This window comes from Ranitomeya imitator, chromosome 2 (assembly GCF_032444005.1).
Source record: "Ranitomeya imitator isolate aRanImi1 chromosome 2, aRanImi1.pri, whole genome shotgun sequence".
Taxonomy (NCBI): domain Eukaryota; kingdom Metazoa; phylum Chordata; class Amphibia; order Anura; family Dendrobatidae; genus Ranitomeya; species Ranitomeya imitator.
Genome location: NC_091283.1, coordinates 383775675 through 383793491, shown reverse-complemented (window position 1 = coordinate 383793491; position 17817 = coordinate 383775675). Strand labels below are relative to the sequence as shown.

At 46.1% G+C, this 17817-nt stretch overlaps 1 protein-coding gene across 3 annotated transcripts in view; it reads left to right on the top strand.

Annotated features, from left to right (window-relative positions):
- LOC138664075 (gastrula zinc finger protein XlCGF57.1-like) overlaps window positions 1-17817 on the top strand; it is a 77744-nt gene that overhangs the window by 36424 nt on the left and 23503 nt on the right. For all 3 annotated transcript variants that reach the window (XM_069750501.1, XM_069750503.1, XM_069750502.1), the window contains exons 2-6: window positions 14528-14677; window positions 14798-14974; window positions 15058-15181; window positions 15265-15362; window positions 16897-16987. In XM_069750501.1, the coding sequence (XP_069606602.1) occupies window positions 14621-14677; window positions 14798-14974; window positions 15058-15181; window positions 15265-15362; window positions 16897-16987 (547 nt within the window). In that variant the 5' untranslated portion in view covers window positions 14528-14620. The remainder of the gene's footprint in view (window positions 1-14527; window positions 14678-14797; window positions 14975-15057; window positions 15182-15264; window positions 15363-16896; window positions 16988-17817) is intronic.

Below are 17817 nucleotides of genomic sequence, written 5' to 3'. Positions count from 1 at the left end.
AGGATTGGGCATTTTCCCTGGAATCTGGGGATCCGGCTTTGCTTAATGTAGACTCCTTCTTTCAGGCGTTAGGATTATTGTATGATGAACCTAATTCGGTGGATCAAGCTGAGAAGACCTTGTTGGCCCTGTCTCAGGGGCAAGAGGCGGCTGAATTGTATTGTCAGAAATTCAGAAAATGGTCTGTGTTGACTAAGTGGAATAATGATGCTTTGGCGGCAATTTTCAGAAAGGGTCTTTCTGAATCCGTTAAAGATGTTATGGTGGGGTTTCCCACGCCCTCCAATCTGAGTGATTCTATGTCTCTGGCCATTCAGATTGACCGGCGCTTGCGGGAGCGCAGAACTGTGCGCGCTATGGTGTTTTCCTCAGAGCAAATTCCTGAGCCTATGCAGTGTGATAGGATTCTGTCTAAAACAGAACGACAAGGTTTCAGACGTCTCAAAAGGTTGTGTTATTATTGTGGCGACGCTTCCCATGTCATTTCTGTCTGCCCTAAGCGGACAAAGAGGATCGCCAGTTCATTTACCATCAGTACTGTACAACCTAAATTTCTGTTATCTGTGTCCTTGATCTGCTCATTGTCATCATTTTCTGTAATGGCTTTTGTGGATTCAGGCGCCGCCTTGAACTTAATGGACTTTGACTTTGCTAGGCGTTGTGGTTTTCCCTTGCAGCCTTTGCAGAACCCTATTCCTTTAAGGGGCATTGATGCTACACCCTTGGCTAAAAATAAGCCCCAGTTTTGGACACAGGTGACTGTTATGAACAGGTGATTCAGAACCACAATGGACCTAGTGGTTAAGAGCACACAAAGTGACCTGATAGTAACTAACATAGGACGAGCTCTGAGACATGGGAACTCTGCTGACCGCAATCCCTAATCCTATCATACCACACTAGAGGTAGCCGTGGATTGCGCCTAACGCTCCCTATGCAACTCGGCACAGCCTGAGAAACTAGCTAGCCCTGAAGATAGAAAAATAAGCCTACCTTGCCTCAGAGAAATTCCCCAAAGGAAAAGGCAGCCCCCCACATATAATGACTGTGTGAGTTAAGATGAAAATACAAACACAGAGATGAAAGAGATTTTAGCAAAGTGAGGCCCGACTTACTGAATAGACCGAGGATAGTAAAGATAGCTTTGCGGTCAGCACAAAAACCTACAAACAACCACGTAGAGGGGCAAAAAGACCCTCCGCACTGACTAACGGTACGGAGGTGCTCCCTCTGCATCTCAGAGCTTCCAGCAAGCAAGAAAAACCAATATAGCAAGCTGGACAGAAAATATAGCAAACAAAAGTAACACAAGCAAAACTTAGCTTATGCAGGGCAGACAGGCCACAAGAACGATCCAGGAGAAAGCAAGACCAATACTGGAACATTGACTGGAGGCCAGGAACAAAGAACTAGGTGGAGTTAAATAGAGCCGCACCTAACGACTTAACCTCGTCACCTGAGGAAGGAAACTCAGAAGCCACAGCCCCACTCACATCCACCAGAGGAAGCTCATAGACAGAACCAGCCGAAGTACCACTCATGACCACAGGAGGGAGCTTGACCACAGAATTCACAACAGTACCCCCCCCCTTGAGGAGGGGTCACCGAACCCTCACCAGAGCCCCCAGGCCGACCAGGATGAGCCAAATGAAAGGCACGAACCAGATCGGCAGCATGAACATCAGAGGCAAAGACCCAGGAATTATCTTCCTGACCATAACCCTTCCACTTAACCAGGTACTGGAGTTTCCGTCTCGAAATACGAGAATCCAAAATCTTCTCCACTATATACTCCAACTCCCCCTCAACCAAAACCGGGGCAGGAGGATCAACGGATGGAACCACAGGTACCACGTATCTCCGCAACAATGACCTATGGAATACGTTATGGATGGAAAAAGAAGCTGGAAGGGTCAAACGAAAAGACACAGGATTAAGAACCTCAGAAATCCTATATGGACCAATGAAACGAGGCTTAAACTTAGGAGAGGAAACTTTCATAGGAATATAACGAGATGACAACCAAACCAAATCCCCAACACGAAGTCGGGGACCCACACAGCGCCTGCGGTTAGCGAAACGTTGAGCCTTCTCCTGAGACAATGTAAAATTGTCCACCACATGAGTCCAAATCTGCTGCAACCTATCCACCACAGTATCCACACCAGGACAGTCAGAAGACTCAACCTGCCCTGAAGATAAACGAGGATGGAAACCAGAATTGCAGAAAAACGGCGAAACCAAAGTAGCCGAGCTGGCCCGATTATTAAGGGCGAACTCAGCCAAAGGCAAAAAGGACACCCAATCATCCTGATCGGCAGAAACAAAACATCTCAGATATGTTTCCAAGGTCTGATTGGTTCGTTCAGTCTGGCCATTTGTCTGAGGATGGAAAGCCGAGGAAAAAGACAAATCAATGCCCATCCTAGCACAAAAGGCTCGCCAAAACCTCGAAACAAACTGGGAACCTCTGTCAGAAACGATGTTCTCCGGAATGCCATGTAAACGGACCACATGCTGGAAGAACAATGGCACCAAATCAGAGGAGGAAGGCAATTTAGACAAGGGTACCAAATGGACCATCTTAGAGAAGCGATCACAAACAACCCAAATGACCGACATTTTTTGAGAGACGGGGAGATCCGAAATAAAATCCATAGAGATATGTGTCCAGGGCCTCTTCGGAACTGGCAAGGGCAAAAGCAACCCACTGGCACGAGAACAGCAGGGCTTAGCCCGAGCACAAATCCCACAGGACTGCACAAACGAACGCACATCCCGCGACAGAGACGGCCACCAAAAGGATCTAGCCACCAAATCTCTGGTACCAAAGATTCCAGGATGACCAGCCAACACCGAACAATGAACCTTAGAGATAACTCTACTTGTCCATTTATCAGGGACAAACAGTTTCTCCGCTGGGCAACGGTCAGGTCTATTAGTCTGAAATTTTTGCAGCACCCGCCGCAAATCAGGGGAGATGGCAGACAAAATTACCCCCTCTTTGAGAATACCCGCCGGCTCAGACAAACCCGGAGAGTCGGGCACAAAACTCCTAGACAGGGCATCTGCCTTCACATTTTTAGAGCCCGGAAGGTACGAAACCACAAAGTCAAAACGGGAGAAAAACAGCGACCAACGAGCCTGTCTAGGATTCAACCGTTTGGCAGACTCGAGATAAGTCAAGTTCTTGTGATCAGTCAAGACCACCACGCGATGCTTAGCTCCTTCAAGCCAATGACGCCACTCCTCGAATGCCCACTTCATGGCCAGCAACTCTCGATTGCCAACATCATAATTACGCTCAGCAGGCGAAAACTTCCTGGAAAAGAAGGCGCATGGTTTCATCACCGAGCCATCAGAACTTCTTTGCGACAAAACAGCCCCTGCTCCAATCTTAGAAGCATAAACCTCGACCTGGAATGGGAGCGAAACATCTGGTTGGCACAACACAGGGGCAGAAGAAAAACGACGCTTCAACTCTTGAAAAGCTTCCACAGCAGCAGAAGACCAATTGACCACATCAGCACCCTTCTTGGTTAACTCAGTCAACGGTTTAGCAATACTAGAAAAATTATTGATGAAGCGACGATAAAAATTAGCAAAGCCCAGGAACTTTTGCAGACTCTTCAGAGATGTCGGCTGAGTCCAATCATAAATGGCCTGAACTTTAACAGGGTCCATCTCGATAGTAGAAGGGGAAAAAATGAACCCCAAAAATGAAACCTTCTGAACACCAAAGAGACACTTTGACCCCTTTACAAACAAAGAATTTGCACGCAGAACCTGGAACACCATTCTGACCTGCTTCACGTGAGACTCCCAATCATCCGAGAAGACCAAAATATCCTCCAAGTATACAATCAGGAATTTATCCAGGTACTCTCGGAAGATGTCATGCATAAAGGACTGAAACACTGATGGAGCATTAGAAAGCCCGAATGGCATAACCAGGTACTCAAAATGGCCCTCGGGCGTATTAAATGCTGTTTTCCATTCATCGCCCTGTTTAATACGCACAAGATTATACGCACCACGAAGATCTATCTTGGTGAACCAACTAGCCCCCTTAATCCGAGCAAACAAATCAGACAGCAGCGGCAAGGGGTACTGAAATTTGACCGTGATTTTATTTAGAAGGCGGTAATCAATACAAGGTCTTAGCGAACCATCCTTCTTGGCCACAAAAAAGAACCCTGCTCCCAATGGCAACGACGACGGACGAATATGACCCTTCTCCAAGGATTCCTTTACGTAACTCCGCATAGCGACGTGTTCAGGCACAGACAAATTAAACAGTCGACCTTTAGGAAATTTACTACCAGGAATCAAATCGATAGCACAATCACAATCCCTATGCGGAGGTAGGGCACTGGACTTGGGCTCATCAAATACATCCCGGTAATCCGACAAGAACTCTGGGACCTCAGAAGGGGTGGATGATGAAATAGACAGAAAAGGAACATCACCATGTACCCCCTGACAACCCCAGCTGGACACAGACATTGATTTCCAATCCAATACTGGGTTATGGACTTGTAGCCAGGGCAACCCCTACACGACCACATCATGCAGATTATGCAACACCAAAAAGCGAATATCCTCCTGATGCGCAGGAGCCATGCACATGGTCAGCTGGGTCCAGTACTGAGGCTTATTCTTGGCCAAAGGCGTAGCATCAATTCCTCTCAATGGAATAGGATACTGCAAGGGCTCCAAGAAAAACCCACAGCGCCTAGCATACTCCAAGTCCATCAAATTCAGGGCAGCGCCTGAATCCACAAATGCCATGACAGAATAGGATGACAAAGAGCACATCAAAGTAACGGACAAAAGAAATTTCGACTGTACCGTACCAATGGTGGCAGACCTAGCGAACCACTTAGTGCGCTTAGGACATTCGGAGATGGCATGAGTGGAATCACCACAGTAAAAACACAGCCCATTCTGACATCTGTGTTCTTGCCGTTCAGCTCTGGTCAAAGTCCTATCGCACTGCATAGGCTCAGGTCCATGCTCAGATAATACCGCGAAATGGTGCAGTTTTACGCTCACGCAAGCGTCGATCGATCTGAATGGCCAAAGACATAGACTCATTCAGACCAGCAGGCATAGGAAATCCCACCATGACATCTTTAAGGGCTTCAGAGAGACCTTTTCTGAAAATTGCTGCCAGCGCACATTCATTCCATTGAGTGAGCACAGACCACTTCCTAAACTTCTGACAATATATCTCTACCTCATCCTGACCCTGAGACAGAGCCAGCAAATTTTTCTCTGCCTGATCCACTGAATTAGGTTCATCATACAGCAATCCGAGCGCCAGAAAAAATGCATCAATATTACATAATGCAGGATCTCCTGGCGCAAGGGAAAATGCCCAGTCTTGAGGGTCGCCACGTAATAAAGAAATAATGATCTTAACTTGTTGAACTGGGTCACCAGAGGAGCGGGGTTTCAAAGCCAGAAACAGTTTACAATTATTCTTAAAACTCAGAAACTTAGCTCTATCTCCAGAAAACAAATCAGGAATAGGAATTCTTGGCTCTAACATAGAATTCTGAACCACAAAGTCTTGAATATTTTGTACTCTTGCAGTGAGATGATCCACACAAGAAGACAGATCTTTAATGTCCATCACTACACCTGTGTACTGAACCACCCAAATGTCTAGGGGAAAAGAAAGACAAAACACAGTACAGAGGAAAAAAAATGGTCTCAGAACTTCTCTTTTCCCTCTATTGAGAAGCATTAGTACTTTGGGCCTCCAGTACTGTTATGAACAGGTGATTCAGAACCACAATGGACCTAGTGGTTAAGAGCACACAAAGTGACCTGATAGTTACTAACATAGGACGAGCTCTGAGACGTGGGAACTCTGCTGACCGCAATCCCTAATCCTATCATACCACACTAGAGGTAGCCGTGGATTGCGCCTAACGCTCCCTATGCAACTCGGCACAGCCTGAGAAACTAGCTAGCCCTGAAGATAGAAAAATAAGCCTACCTTGCCTCAGAGAAATTCCCCAAAGGAAAAGGCAGTCCCCCACATATAATGACTGTGAGTTAAGATGAAAATACAAACACAGAGATGAAAGAGATTTTAGCAAAGTGAGGCCCGACTTACTGAATAGACCGAGGATAGTAAAGATAGCTTTGCGGTCAGCACAAAAACCTACAAACAACCACGCAGAGGGGCAAAAAGACCCTCCGCACTGACTAACGGTATGGAGGTGCTCCCTCTGCGTCTCAGAGCTTCCAGCAAGCAAGAAAAACCAATATAGCAAGCTGGACAGAAAATATAGCAAACAAAAGTAACACAAGCAAAACTTAGCTTATGTAGGGCAGACAGGCCACAAGAACGATCCAGGAGAAAGCAAGACCAATACTGGAACATTGACTGGAGGCCAGGAACAAAGAACTAGGTGGAGTTAAATAGAGCAGCACCTAATGACTTAACCTCGTCACCTGAGGAAGGAAACTGAGAAGCCGCAGCCCCACTCACATCCACCAGAGGAAGCTCATAGACAGAACCAGCCGAAGTACCACTCATGACCATAGGAGGGAGCTTGACCACAGAATTCACAACAGGTGACCATGCGCATGGCGCCAGCCCATCAGGAAGATTGTCGATTTCTGGTGTTGCATAATTTGCATGATGCTATTGTGCTGGGTTTTCCGTGGTTACAGGTACATAATCCTGTTTTGGATTGGAAGTCCATGTCTGTGACTAGTTGGGGTTGTCAGGGGGTTCATAATGATGTTCCTCTGATGTCAATCGCCCCTTCTTCCTCTTCTGAAATTCCGAAGTTTTTGTCTGATTTTCAGGATGTATTCGATGAGCCCAAGTCCAGTTTCCTTCCACCGCACAGGGACTGCGATTGTGCTATTGACTTGATTCCAGGCTGTAAGTTTCCTAAGGGTCGACTTTTCAACCTGTCTGTACCTGAACATACCACCATGCGGAGCTATATTAAGGAGTCTTTGGAGAAAGGGCATATTCGTCCATCTTCTTCACCGTTGGGAGCGGGGTTCTTTTTTGTTGCTAAAAAAGATGGTTCCTTAAGACCCTGTATTGATTATCGCCTCTTGAATAAGATCACGGTCAAGTTTCAATACCCTTTACCTTTGCTTTCCGATTTGTTTGCTAGGATTAAGGGAGCTAGTTGGTTTATGAAGATTGACCTTCGGGGGGCTTATAATCTTGTTCGTATAAAGCAGGGTGATAAATGGACACACCCGAAGGCCATTTTGAATACCTTGCGATGCCATTCGGACTCTCTAATGCTCCACCTGTTTTTCAGTCCTTCATGCATGATATTTTCCAGAATTATCTTGATAAATTCTTGATTGTATATTTGGACGATATTTTGATTTTTTCAGATGATTGGGAGTCTCATGTGCAGCAGGTCAAGATGGTATTTCAGATCCTTCGTGACAATGCCTTGTTTGTGAAAGGGTCTAAGTGTCTTTTTGGGGTGCAGAAGGTTTCCTTTTTGGGCTTTATTTTTTCTCCCTCATCTATAGAGATGGATCCGGTTAAGGTTCAGGCCATTCATGATTGGATTCAGCCCACATCCGTGAAGAGCCTTCAGAAATTTTTGGGTTTTGCTAATTTTTATCGCCGTTTCATTGCTAATTTTTCCAGCGTGGTTAAACCCTTGACTGATTTGACGAAGAAGGGCGCTGATGTGGCAAATTGGTCCTCTGCGGCTGTCTCTGCCTTTCAGGAACTTAAACATCGTTTTACTTCTGCTCCAGTGTTGCGCCAACCGGATGTTTCTCTTCCGTTTCAGGTTAAGGTTGATGCTTCTGAGATTGGGGCAGGGGCCGTTTTGTCTCAGAGGGATCCTGTTGGTTCCTTAATGAAACCGTGTGCCTTCTTTTCCCGTAAGTTTTCGCATGCTGAACGCAATTATGATGTCGGCAATCGGGAGTTGTTGGCTATGAAGTGGGCGTTTGAGGAGTGGCGACATTGGCTTGAGGGAGCTAAGCACCGTATTGTGGTCTTGACCGATCATAAGAATTTGATTTACCTCGAGTCTGCCAAACGGTTGAATCCTAGACAGGCTCGATGGTCCTTGTTTTTTTCTTGTTTTGATTTTGTGGTTTTGTACCTTCCGGGTTCTAAGAATATTAAGGCTGATGCCCTCTCTAGGAGTTTTTTGCCTGATTCTCCTGAGGTCTTGGAACCGGTTGGTATTCTGAAAGAAGGGGTGGTCCTTTCTGCCATTTCTCCTGATTTGCGACGGGTTCTTCAGGAATTTCAGGCTGACAAACCTGACCGTTGTCCTGTGGGGAAACTGTTTGTTCCTGACAGATGGACTAGTAGAGTGATTTCTGAGGTTCACTGTTCTGTGTTGGCTGGTCATCCTGGCATTTTTGGTACCAGAGACTTGGTTGGTAGGTCCTTTTGGTGGCCTTCTTTGTCGCGTGATGTGCGTTCTTTTGTGCAGTCCTGTGGGACTTGTGCGCGGGCCAAGCCTTGTTGCTCCCGTGCTAGTGGGTTGCTTTTGCCATTGCCGGTCCCTGAGAGGCCCTGGACGCATATTTCTATGGATTTTATTTCCGATCTTCCTGTTTCCCAGAGGATGTCGGTTATCTGGGTTGTTTGTGACCGATTCTCTAAGATGGTTCATTTGGTGCCTTTGCCTAAATTGCCTTCTTCTTCGGATTTGGTTCCGTTGTTTTTTCAGCATGTGGTCCGTTTGCATGGTATTCCGGAGAATATTGTGTCCGACAGAGGTTCCCAATTTGTTTCTAGGCCTTTTGTGCCAAGCTGGGCATTGATTTGTCTTTTTCTTCTGCATTTCATCCTCAGATAAACGGCCAGACCGAGCGAACTAATCAGACTTTGGAGACTTATTTGAGATGCTTTGTGTCTGCTGATCAGGATGATTGGGTGGCTTTTTTGCCATTGGCCGAGTTTGCCCTTAATAATCAGGCTAGTTCGGCTACTTTGGTTACGCCTTTCTTTTGTAATTTTGGTTTTCATCCTCGTTTTTCTTCTGGGCAGGTTGAGCAGCAGATTTGGGCTCATGTGGTGGACAATTTGGTGTTGTCTCAGAAGGAGGCTCAACGTTTTGCTAACCGTTGTCGGTGCGTTGGTTCCCGGCTTCGGGTTGGGGATCTGGTTTGGTTGTCTTCCCGTCATGTTCCTATGAAGGTTTCTTCTCCTAAGTTTAAGCCTCGGTTTATTGGTCCTTATAGGATTTCTGAGATGATTAATCCGGTGTCTTTTCGTCGGCGCTTCCGGCCTCTTTTGCTATACATAATGTCTTCCATAGATCTTTATTGCGGAAATATTCTCATTAGTCCTGGCCAGTTGTCAATGTTCCTTTGGAAGTGTTGGTTCTCTGCCTGGCCTCTCCTGCTTAGCTGCCAATTCAGCAAAGAAAAGTGTCTGTTTCTTTTTCTGAGGCACACATGCTGTGTGCTGATTTTCAGTGCTGTTCATTTGTTTCTATTTGTCCAGCTTAGACTGTGTCTTTTGTTTTTCTCAGTCTGGTTGTATTCTCTGGAGTTGCAGATATACTCTCCACATCTTTAGTTAGGTGGTGGAGTTTTGTATTTTCTGCTGTGGATATTTTTGTAGTATTTTTTATGCTGACCGCTTAGTATCCTGTCCTATCCTTTTCTATTTAGGTAGAAGTGGCCTCCTTTGCTAAAATCCTGTTTTCTGCCTGTGTGTGTCTTTTCCTCTCCTACTCACAGTCATTAATTGTGGGGGGCTGCCTATCCTTTGGGGGTCTTCTCTGAGGCAAGATAGTTTTCCTATTTCCATCTTTAGGGGTATTTAGTCCTCTGGCTGTGTCGAGGTGTCTAGGTTTTTGTTAGGCACACCCCACGGCTACTTCTAGTTGCTGCGATAAGATTAGGGTTTGCGGTCAGTATAGTTACCACCTACTCCAGTGAAAGTTTTCATGCTGCTCCAAGGCCACCTGATCATAACACTTTCCCCAACATGCCTAACTCTCCATAGGTCAGTCATACCCACTTCGCGAATATAAGTCCCAAACGTAGTAATATGTCCCACTGTCCTATTCTGGGAATTTTTATTTTTATTCCAAAAGTCATCACATATGTTATTAAGATCCCTTATGATTAGAAAAGGCATCGGACCCCAGCGTTCCACCCATTCCAACACCTCCCTAATTTTCTTACTTGAGTACGGGGGCAGAATGTACATTGCCGCTATACACATCAATACTCCATTTATTTTACATTGCATCATCACATACTGACCATCCACATCCACCTGAACCGTCACCTCTTCATATTGCACTCCCATGGGTACCAACAACGACACACCCCTAGAGTACGCAGAGAAGCTAGAGTGGTATGCCTTCTGTATCCAGCGTCTCTTTAATACATCCACCTTTTCACGCACCAAATGCGTTTCCAGACATATCATTGAGGCTCTCTGCTCCCGGACATACTGTAGACTCGCTGCTCGCCGGGTCCCATCCGCAAGGCCTCTCACATTCCAACTCAATATTTTAGTGTGGCCCCCCATCGTGTGGCTCATCATCCTTCATAGCAACCTCCTTTCCAAATTTGAGCTGTATAATCCTTCCCCCCCTATCAACCCCAAACTTACCCCCTAACCCATCCAATACCACACATTCTACCTCTTGTCAAGAGTGGGGCTCCACCGCCCATTGCGAACACTCTCCCTTGCCTCACACTCTCCACTCGCCTCCCGCCGCCGTGACACACAGAATTTCCCACAATTTTTGTTTTCAGAACAATCCAACTTATAAACACATGTAGAGAAACTTCAAACCAAACTTGCAGTACCCCGCAGAACCCTCCTCCCCTATATTTATTAACCGTTGCTGCCCCCTTCAGCCGAACACTCAATATGGCCTGGTACAATCCTCAACAATTGCTCAACCATCTAGCAAATATGCTATTAAAAGCAGATCCCTTCTCTAGCAACAGAGAAATAACTCCCATCTGGATCCCCACAAAATGTCAATCGCTTTTTCCCTTAAATCTTTTAGCGTTAGTATCAATCCACTGGGTAGCGTCCTCTGGTGTCAGGAAAAAGTGGGTCTTATCAAAAGCGACCACTCTCAGCTTTGCGGGGAACAACATAGAGTATTGCACTCCCAGTTCCCTCAGTCGTCTCTTGACCCCTGTGAACTTCATCCGTTGTTTCTGAACTGCAGCAAAATAATCCGGGTAGATGGCAATCTTTTGACCTCCAGCCGTCAGATCCTCCATTTCTCTAGCCTTTCTGAGGATAATGTCTCAGAAATGAAGTTCAGTATTTTGGCAAGCATGGTACGGGGATTCGCTCTTGGGGCAGGGGGCAGGGGGCTGCGGCGTGACCCTATGAGCTCTTTCAACAGCAAAAACTTTTGTCAGCACTGTGCCCCCAATTTTCTCCAGCATCCAGCTTTCAACAAACTCTGTGGGGTTTCTATCCTCAGTCTTTTCAGGCAGCCCCACTATACGTATATTATTCCTTCTGGATCTATTTTCCAGATCCTCATTTTTGGCAGCGAGCTCTGATATTGCTTGGGCGAACTTTTTCTCAGCTTTTTGCAGTTTAACTATGTGGTCTTCTGCCATGTTCACCCTCTCCTACACCGCTCCCGTACGTCTGTCCATCTTTTGCAGGGCTGCATTAACTTGTGCTGTGTCCCCTTTTACCTCCCTCATCTGCAGGGTCAGGGAATTCAGGGAATGCTGGCACGAGGAGATCAACGCAGCAACTTCTCTGAGGGTCGGCTCCTCTTCCTGCATCAAACCTTCAGGTCCCCCTTTTGCCCCCGCCATGCTGCCTCTCTCCTTCCCCCTCTGTATCTCATGTTTTGCAACCAGGACTGTATCCTCCTCCTTCTTATCAGCTCCAGCTCCGGTTCCTTCCTCTGCCTCCTCCACAGCCTCCACTCTGGCATACTGCTGGAGCTTCGTCGCCACTTCCATACGTCTCTGTCATGCAGCATTTTCTTTATCAGCTTGCTCCCTGGCCTCGGCGTCATCTTGGCTGGCTCCTGCATCGCCAGCTCCCGCGTCTTTCTGCCATCGCCTGGTCATCTCCTCCACCGTCAGATCCACCGCCCTGCACCGCGCAGCTCCCCCGACCCTCAGCCAGCTGTTAAGCAGCAGAAAAGCCTGGCCCGCGGTGCCTGCACAGGATAAATCACTTTTTAGCAGTGGGAGCGCTCTTCTATGCGACCGCTCACATGGCCAGCTAGGACACGCCCCACACACCGGGATAGTTAAAGGGAACCTGTCACCCCCCCCCCCAGGGCCTATTAAAGTAAAAGAGCCACCTTCAGCAGCACTAAGGCTGCATTCTGTGAAGGTGGCTCTTATGTTTATTATCCCTAGGAACTCTGAAATAATGATTTTTATAAATTTCCCGCCATACCTCTATTGAGTCAGGGAGGTATGTTTTCTCCCCCTAACTCAACCGCCTTGCAGCCATCCATCATCCCCCTCTGTCCTCCAGGCACTGCCTCCTCTCTTTGTTGTGACGTCACCGGCGCCTGCGCACTGCAATCAGTTCTCATGCATGCGCCATGCGCGCTGCCAAGGAACTTGCATCAGGTGATGTAAAGATATCTCGCCTGCATATAGCGGAGGCCCCAGATCCCGCCCCGCAGTGTGTTATGATGTATTCACACTGCGGGGCTGGGAATCTGGCGCCTGCGCTGTGGATCAGGGCTGACAGGACTAATGTATGTACCTTGTACCACCTTGTGTAGCAGGGAGGGAGAGCCTGCTGCTTCACACTGCAGAGCCTCACAGGGCCTGCAGCACGCACCTCACTGAACGCCCCACTGACTCTGGAGAAACGTTGATGAGGGTGAGTGACTCTGTAGGGACACCGGAGGATATCTGTTACAGATCTGCAACACAGGACTAGGGTAGAAGGGCAAAACTGACCCTGCACTGAGACTAGGCTGATACCTTACGATGGAGTGGGCGACCCATTCCTTGCGAATAGACTCACCGACAATCCTAGGTTAATCTCAAGCGAAGACCTATAGATTGGGGGAAGGGGTTCCCTGAAAGATCTAAGGACTGGGTACAAAAACAGGTCACCGCCTAATAGAAAACACAGAGAAGGCTGCAGATACAAACAGAAGACAGAAACTAAGACTAGCAGAACCAGAACTCCCAGTAATGCCCAAATTACACACACAGAAGATAAAGCAAAGCACCAAGCCAGAGCCAGAGCAGATTAACACTTTTGTCCAGCAAGGAATGGGAGGCATGTGCTGGTTAATAAAGAGTGATACAATCACCTGACCAAAGACAAACCCAGCATCAGAGGGAAAAGACCAGCAGCCAGAAAACCACATGAAAATGGCGGATAGTCAGAAACTAAACTGATTCTAACAATATCCTCCCGAAAGCACATACTCGTAGTTAGCCGAAGTTCTCAACTGAGGGGCCCGACAGGAGCAGAGGCATGAGATGAGGAAGCTCTCCCTCGTGTCCAAGATGACGGCCGCGAATAGTCCCGGCCCTCATCCTCAGTCTGAGATTCCCCTCCACTCCACCATGAAGTCTGGGGAGCCCAGCGTTATTCCACGAATGTTCTCTGGTTATCCGGGGGAGCAGTTTGGGAGGTGAGGATCCGGACATTAGGGCTCAAATTCTCGCTTATAGCGGCAGCCCACAGGAGCTCCTGCAAAACACGTCCTGCTCCTTCCTGCCACACAGTTTTTGCACAATCTAGTTCGATGCTGGGAGATCGAATTCAAACAGGACAGGATTCTATCTAGTTAGCTGACAAGTTCACTTTCAGCACCAGCACTAGTGCAGGAGTGACATCTCTGCACTGTGACACTGAGACAATGGCGCCAGCAAAACAAGATATCCGCTTTTTACATGGCCAGAGACAAGTGACTTTGGCAGCCAGTCACAAAGACCTTTTGTCATGACATTGTGGATGGTTTCTGCACCCTGATTGGCTGCTGGAATCAACACACATAAAGTTAAGGGGAAAAAAAGAGAACGCCGCACCTCTAAAACTCTTCACTTGCTCCTCTAACCTCTACAAACCCCCTCCCCTCAACAAACATTCCCCCCTCCCCCTCTCCTCAAACATCACCCTATCCTAGCCAAAGTAATAACAAAAGCATTAGTGGAAACGCTCATGAAACTGAACGCAAATTCGAATATGCTACATTCATGCCGAATTTGAGAATGGCAAACATTTTCCGAACAAGTTCTCTCATCTCTATTACTGACGTCCCCGGTTCTGCCATCCCAATCTCTGGATGTTCCCTGCACTTTATAACTTTGTCTTGTTTTTATGGAATATCTAAGAAAGTTTCAGATAATTTAGATTTTCCTTTTAGATTTATTCTGTGATTTTGGTGCTGCTTTGGAGATATTCTGTGATATATCTCTGTATGTGACTATAATTGGACTGTGTGTTATACCGGGGGCACGACGGGGCCATGACTGGATGTAGTGATCATGTGAAGCCGGTAACAGCTCCGCAGATTTGTTACATGGGATCTTTATGATGTTACATCGTTATCTTCTTCCCATTCAGGTCCCTACAATATTGGATCCTCTCAGTGGAGATCTTCTATATAAGAGAATTCTCCTGACTGACCTGTGAAGGATAGATAGGGACAGGGTCAAGATGGCAGCGAGGATGATAGACCTCACCCTAGAGATCCTATTCTGGCTTACTGGAGAGGTGAGTGATTCTGATGACGTTACATTACATCATTCTCATTTATGGGAATAACAGATGGACAGAACTGGAGAGGTGAGGAAATGTCTAGTGAGATTTATTAATGTGTCTCTCCATAACCAGGATTACATATTAGTGAAAACCCCTAGTGAGCGCTGTCAGGCCCCTGTGTTTGAGGGATGTGAAAGACCCCTGGGCCCAATCATGGGACCTTCACGTCATCCCCTGATACATGAGGACATCAAAGACCAGAAGATCCTAGAACTCACCTACAAGATGATTGAGCTGCTGACTGGAGAGGTGACACTGCTGGGAATGCCGGGACATTTTACAGTAATGCCATGAAGGGATCGGGGTGTTGACTGTACCATTGTATGTGTCAGGTTCCTATAAGGTGTAAGGATGTCGCCATATATTTCTCCATGGAGGAGTGGGAGTTTTTAGAAGGACACAAAGATCTGTACCAGGACGTCATGATGAAGGTTCCCCAGCCCCTCACATCACCAGGTAATAGACAGGACTAAATACACACAGACTATAATTATCTGTATGTAAAGAATAAATTCAGTCCCTGTATGTGTTTTCTCCAGTTCCATCCATTAAGAAGACAACACCAGAGAGATGTCCCTGTCCTCTTCTTCCACAGAACTGTAAACAAGAAAATTCCAATGTTCCTCAGCATCATCAGGTAGATTAAGAAAAGGTGCCATGAAATCTTCCCTATTATGTATAGAAGGCTGTGAAGGCCTTGTGTTTGGTTCTCTTTTATCCACCAGTATTATACACTCAATGGATAATTTATTTGAGACCCGTCCCTCTTCATGGGTGGAAATTTGACTTGTGACCCTGAAGTGCAGCAGGAAGTGATATGAAATTATCTGTTTTGGTGTGAATCCACACAAGAATGGGATAATCGAGCAATCTGAGTAACTTTGAACAAGGCAAGGTCATTTCAGACACTGCTAATCTGATGAGGTTTTTTAGGCACATTCAGCATGAATCCGTGTCGTCTTCCTATCAGGTGTCAACATTTGAGGCTGGTGGAGATGGAGTGATTGTGCAGAGTATGTTTTAATGGCACATTCTGGGTCCTCTGATTCCAGGATGTTCTACACTAGAGCTTACAGTAGAAGGACAATGGACCGTGCCACAAGAGTCGTATAGTCATAAAATACTTCCCCGACCCTTATATTGGCCAGGTCTTAATTCAAAAGAGCATCTCAGGGAGGACGTAGAATTGGTTATTTAGGACATGCAAGTGCCTCCATCTAATTTGTGGTAACTACTAGAAGCTGCCCTATTGACATGGACCAATATTTTATCATTTAGTGGAATCTGTGACAGGATGATTTTCTGAGGTTGTGAAGCTCCAATGTTCTACTAGATGTTACTAATAATGTGGCCATTTGATGTATGTTTAATACTTGGTGGACATGAGAGGATAAAGCTAATCATGAACATTAGATGTGACACAATTTTCTGGTTATGGAGACTGCTAGCTAGAATTAGGAGCCAACAGGTCGGATTTTTACAGGAAACACACTGCAGCGCTAGAACATACAAACTTGAAAAACGAAATTTGAACTGCATTACTGCACTAGAAATATGAAAAATGAGAGAGTTTAGCGCATAAAAATGGCCAATTTTATGTGTACCTGGTAGCCCCTTTACGGCATCTCTCTTATACCAGGTCCTACACTTGCCTTACCTCGCTGAGAATAAACGGCTCCATCTGAATGGGTACATGTGAAACCTCTTCCTAGACTAAAATTCTCTCTTTCTATGGAGGGGTATTGGACCTGCTGTAATTAAAAGTGTAGGACCTGGTATAAGAGAGATGCCGTAAAGGGGCTACCAGGTACACATAAAATTGGCCATTTTTATGCGCTAAACGCTCTCATTTTTCATATTTCTAGTGCAGTAATGCAGTTCAAATTTCGTTTATCAAGTTTGTATGTTCTAGCGCTGCAGTGTGCTGCCTTATTTACTTAACTATATACGAGTTGGCGACTCTAGGTTCAGCACCTGTTCACACTGAGTCTATGTTTGGATGTGCCGGTCAGGTTTTTGAAATGGATTTTTACAGGAGACCTGCAGCTATGTGATAACTATTGCTGTCATGTCATTTGTGATCGACATGATAATTTTTTTTCATTTCTTTTTTTCTGAATAATTACTAACAACTTCTCCATTTGTCTGTGACTTTTTTCAATTTCTTTCAGGGTAAAGATCTGACCCATATTAATACTACAGAGACATATGTGAGGGATGATGAGAGGTGGAAAGAGGAGATTCCCACAGATAACCGCACAGGTGAGTAGTGACCACTAAATTAAATGCAGAGAAGTCACAGATTCCACTCTCAGTTGCCGCTTTCGTCTTGGGTTCAAATTTTGTGTTTTGTTTACACAGTTTTTTTTTTTTGCATGGATTTTATGGGTTCAGATGAAATGCTTAAACAGAAAAACAAGTTGTTACACTATTTTAGATGGTCTTCTCTGTAGAAGTGATTCTTTTGTATTCACAGCCCTAAGACTGGACACTGTGGTTAGTGGATGTCTCTTAATTTATGTTTATCAGTTCCAGGGATTCCAAATTTAGAACTGATATTGAGGGCAGAAACATTACCAGTGAGCCGCAGGATGCACTGTTCTGTTCTGTCCAAGATCATTTTATCAGACTTATAACATCAGTAGCGTTCTTTACAATCTATAATATACTGGTACATACATTTGGTAGTTATTTTTTTTTCAGTCACCCATGACAGCACCACGAGAGAGGGGATCTGCCCTTTAAGGATAGGAAACATTCAAGATAAAAAGGTCGGCTCCTGTCTCAGCATTAGTTGGTTTCCTGTTCTTGATGGTATACCCTCAGTAAATCGGTGGTGAAAGAAGAAGAGGATTATTGGCCCCGGGGCGGTCGGTGGTTTGGCAGGGCACGGGCTCTGCTGTGGCCGTCACCAGAGAGTGCTGGAAGCACCACGGAGGCCCCACTGGGGTTTCCTCCCTGAGCGAGTGTGAGCGGGGCTCAGACTATTGCTGGTACCCATTACCCACTTATCCCCGGGGCATAGCGTATACTGTGCAACAGGGAGAAGAGAATATGGAGAATGGCCGCAGATGCAGAACGTCACGGCAGAC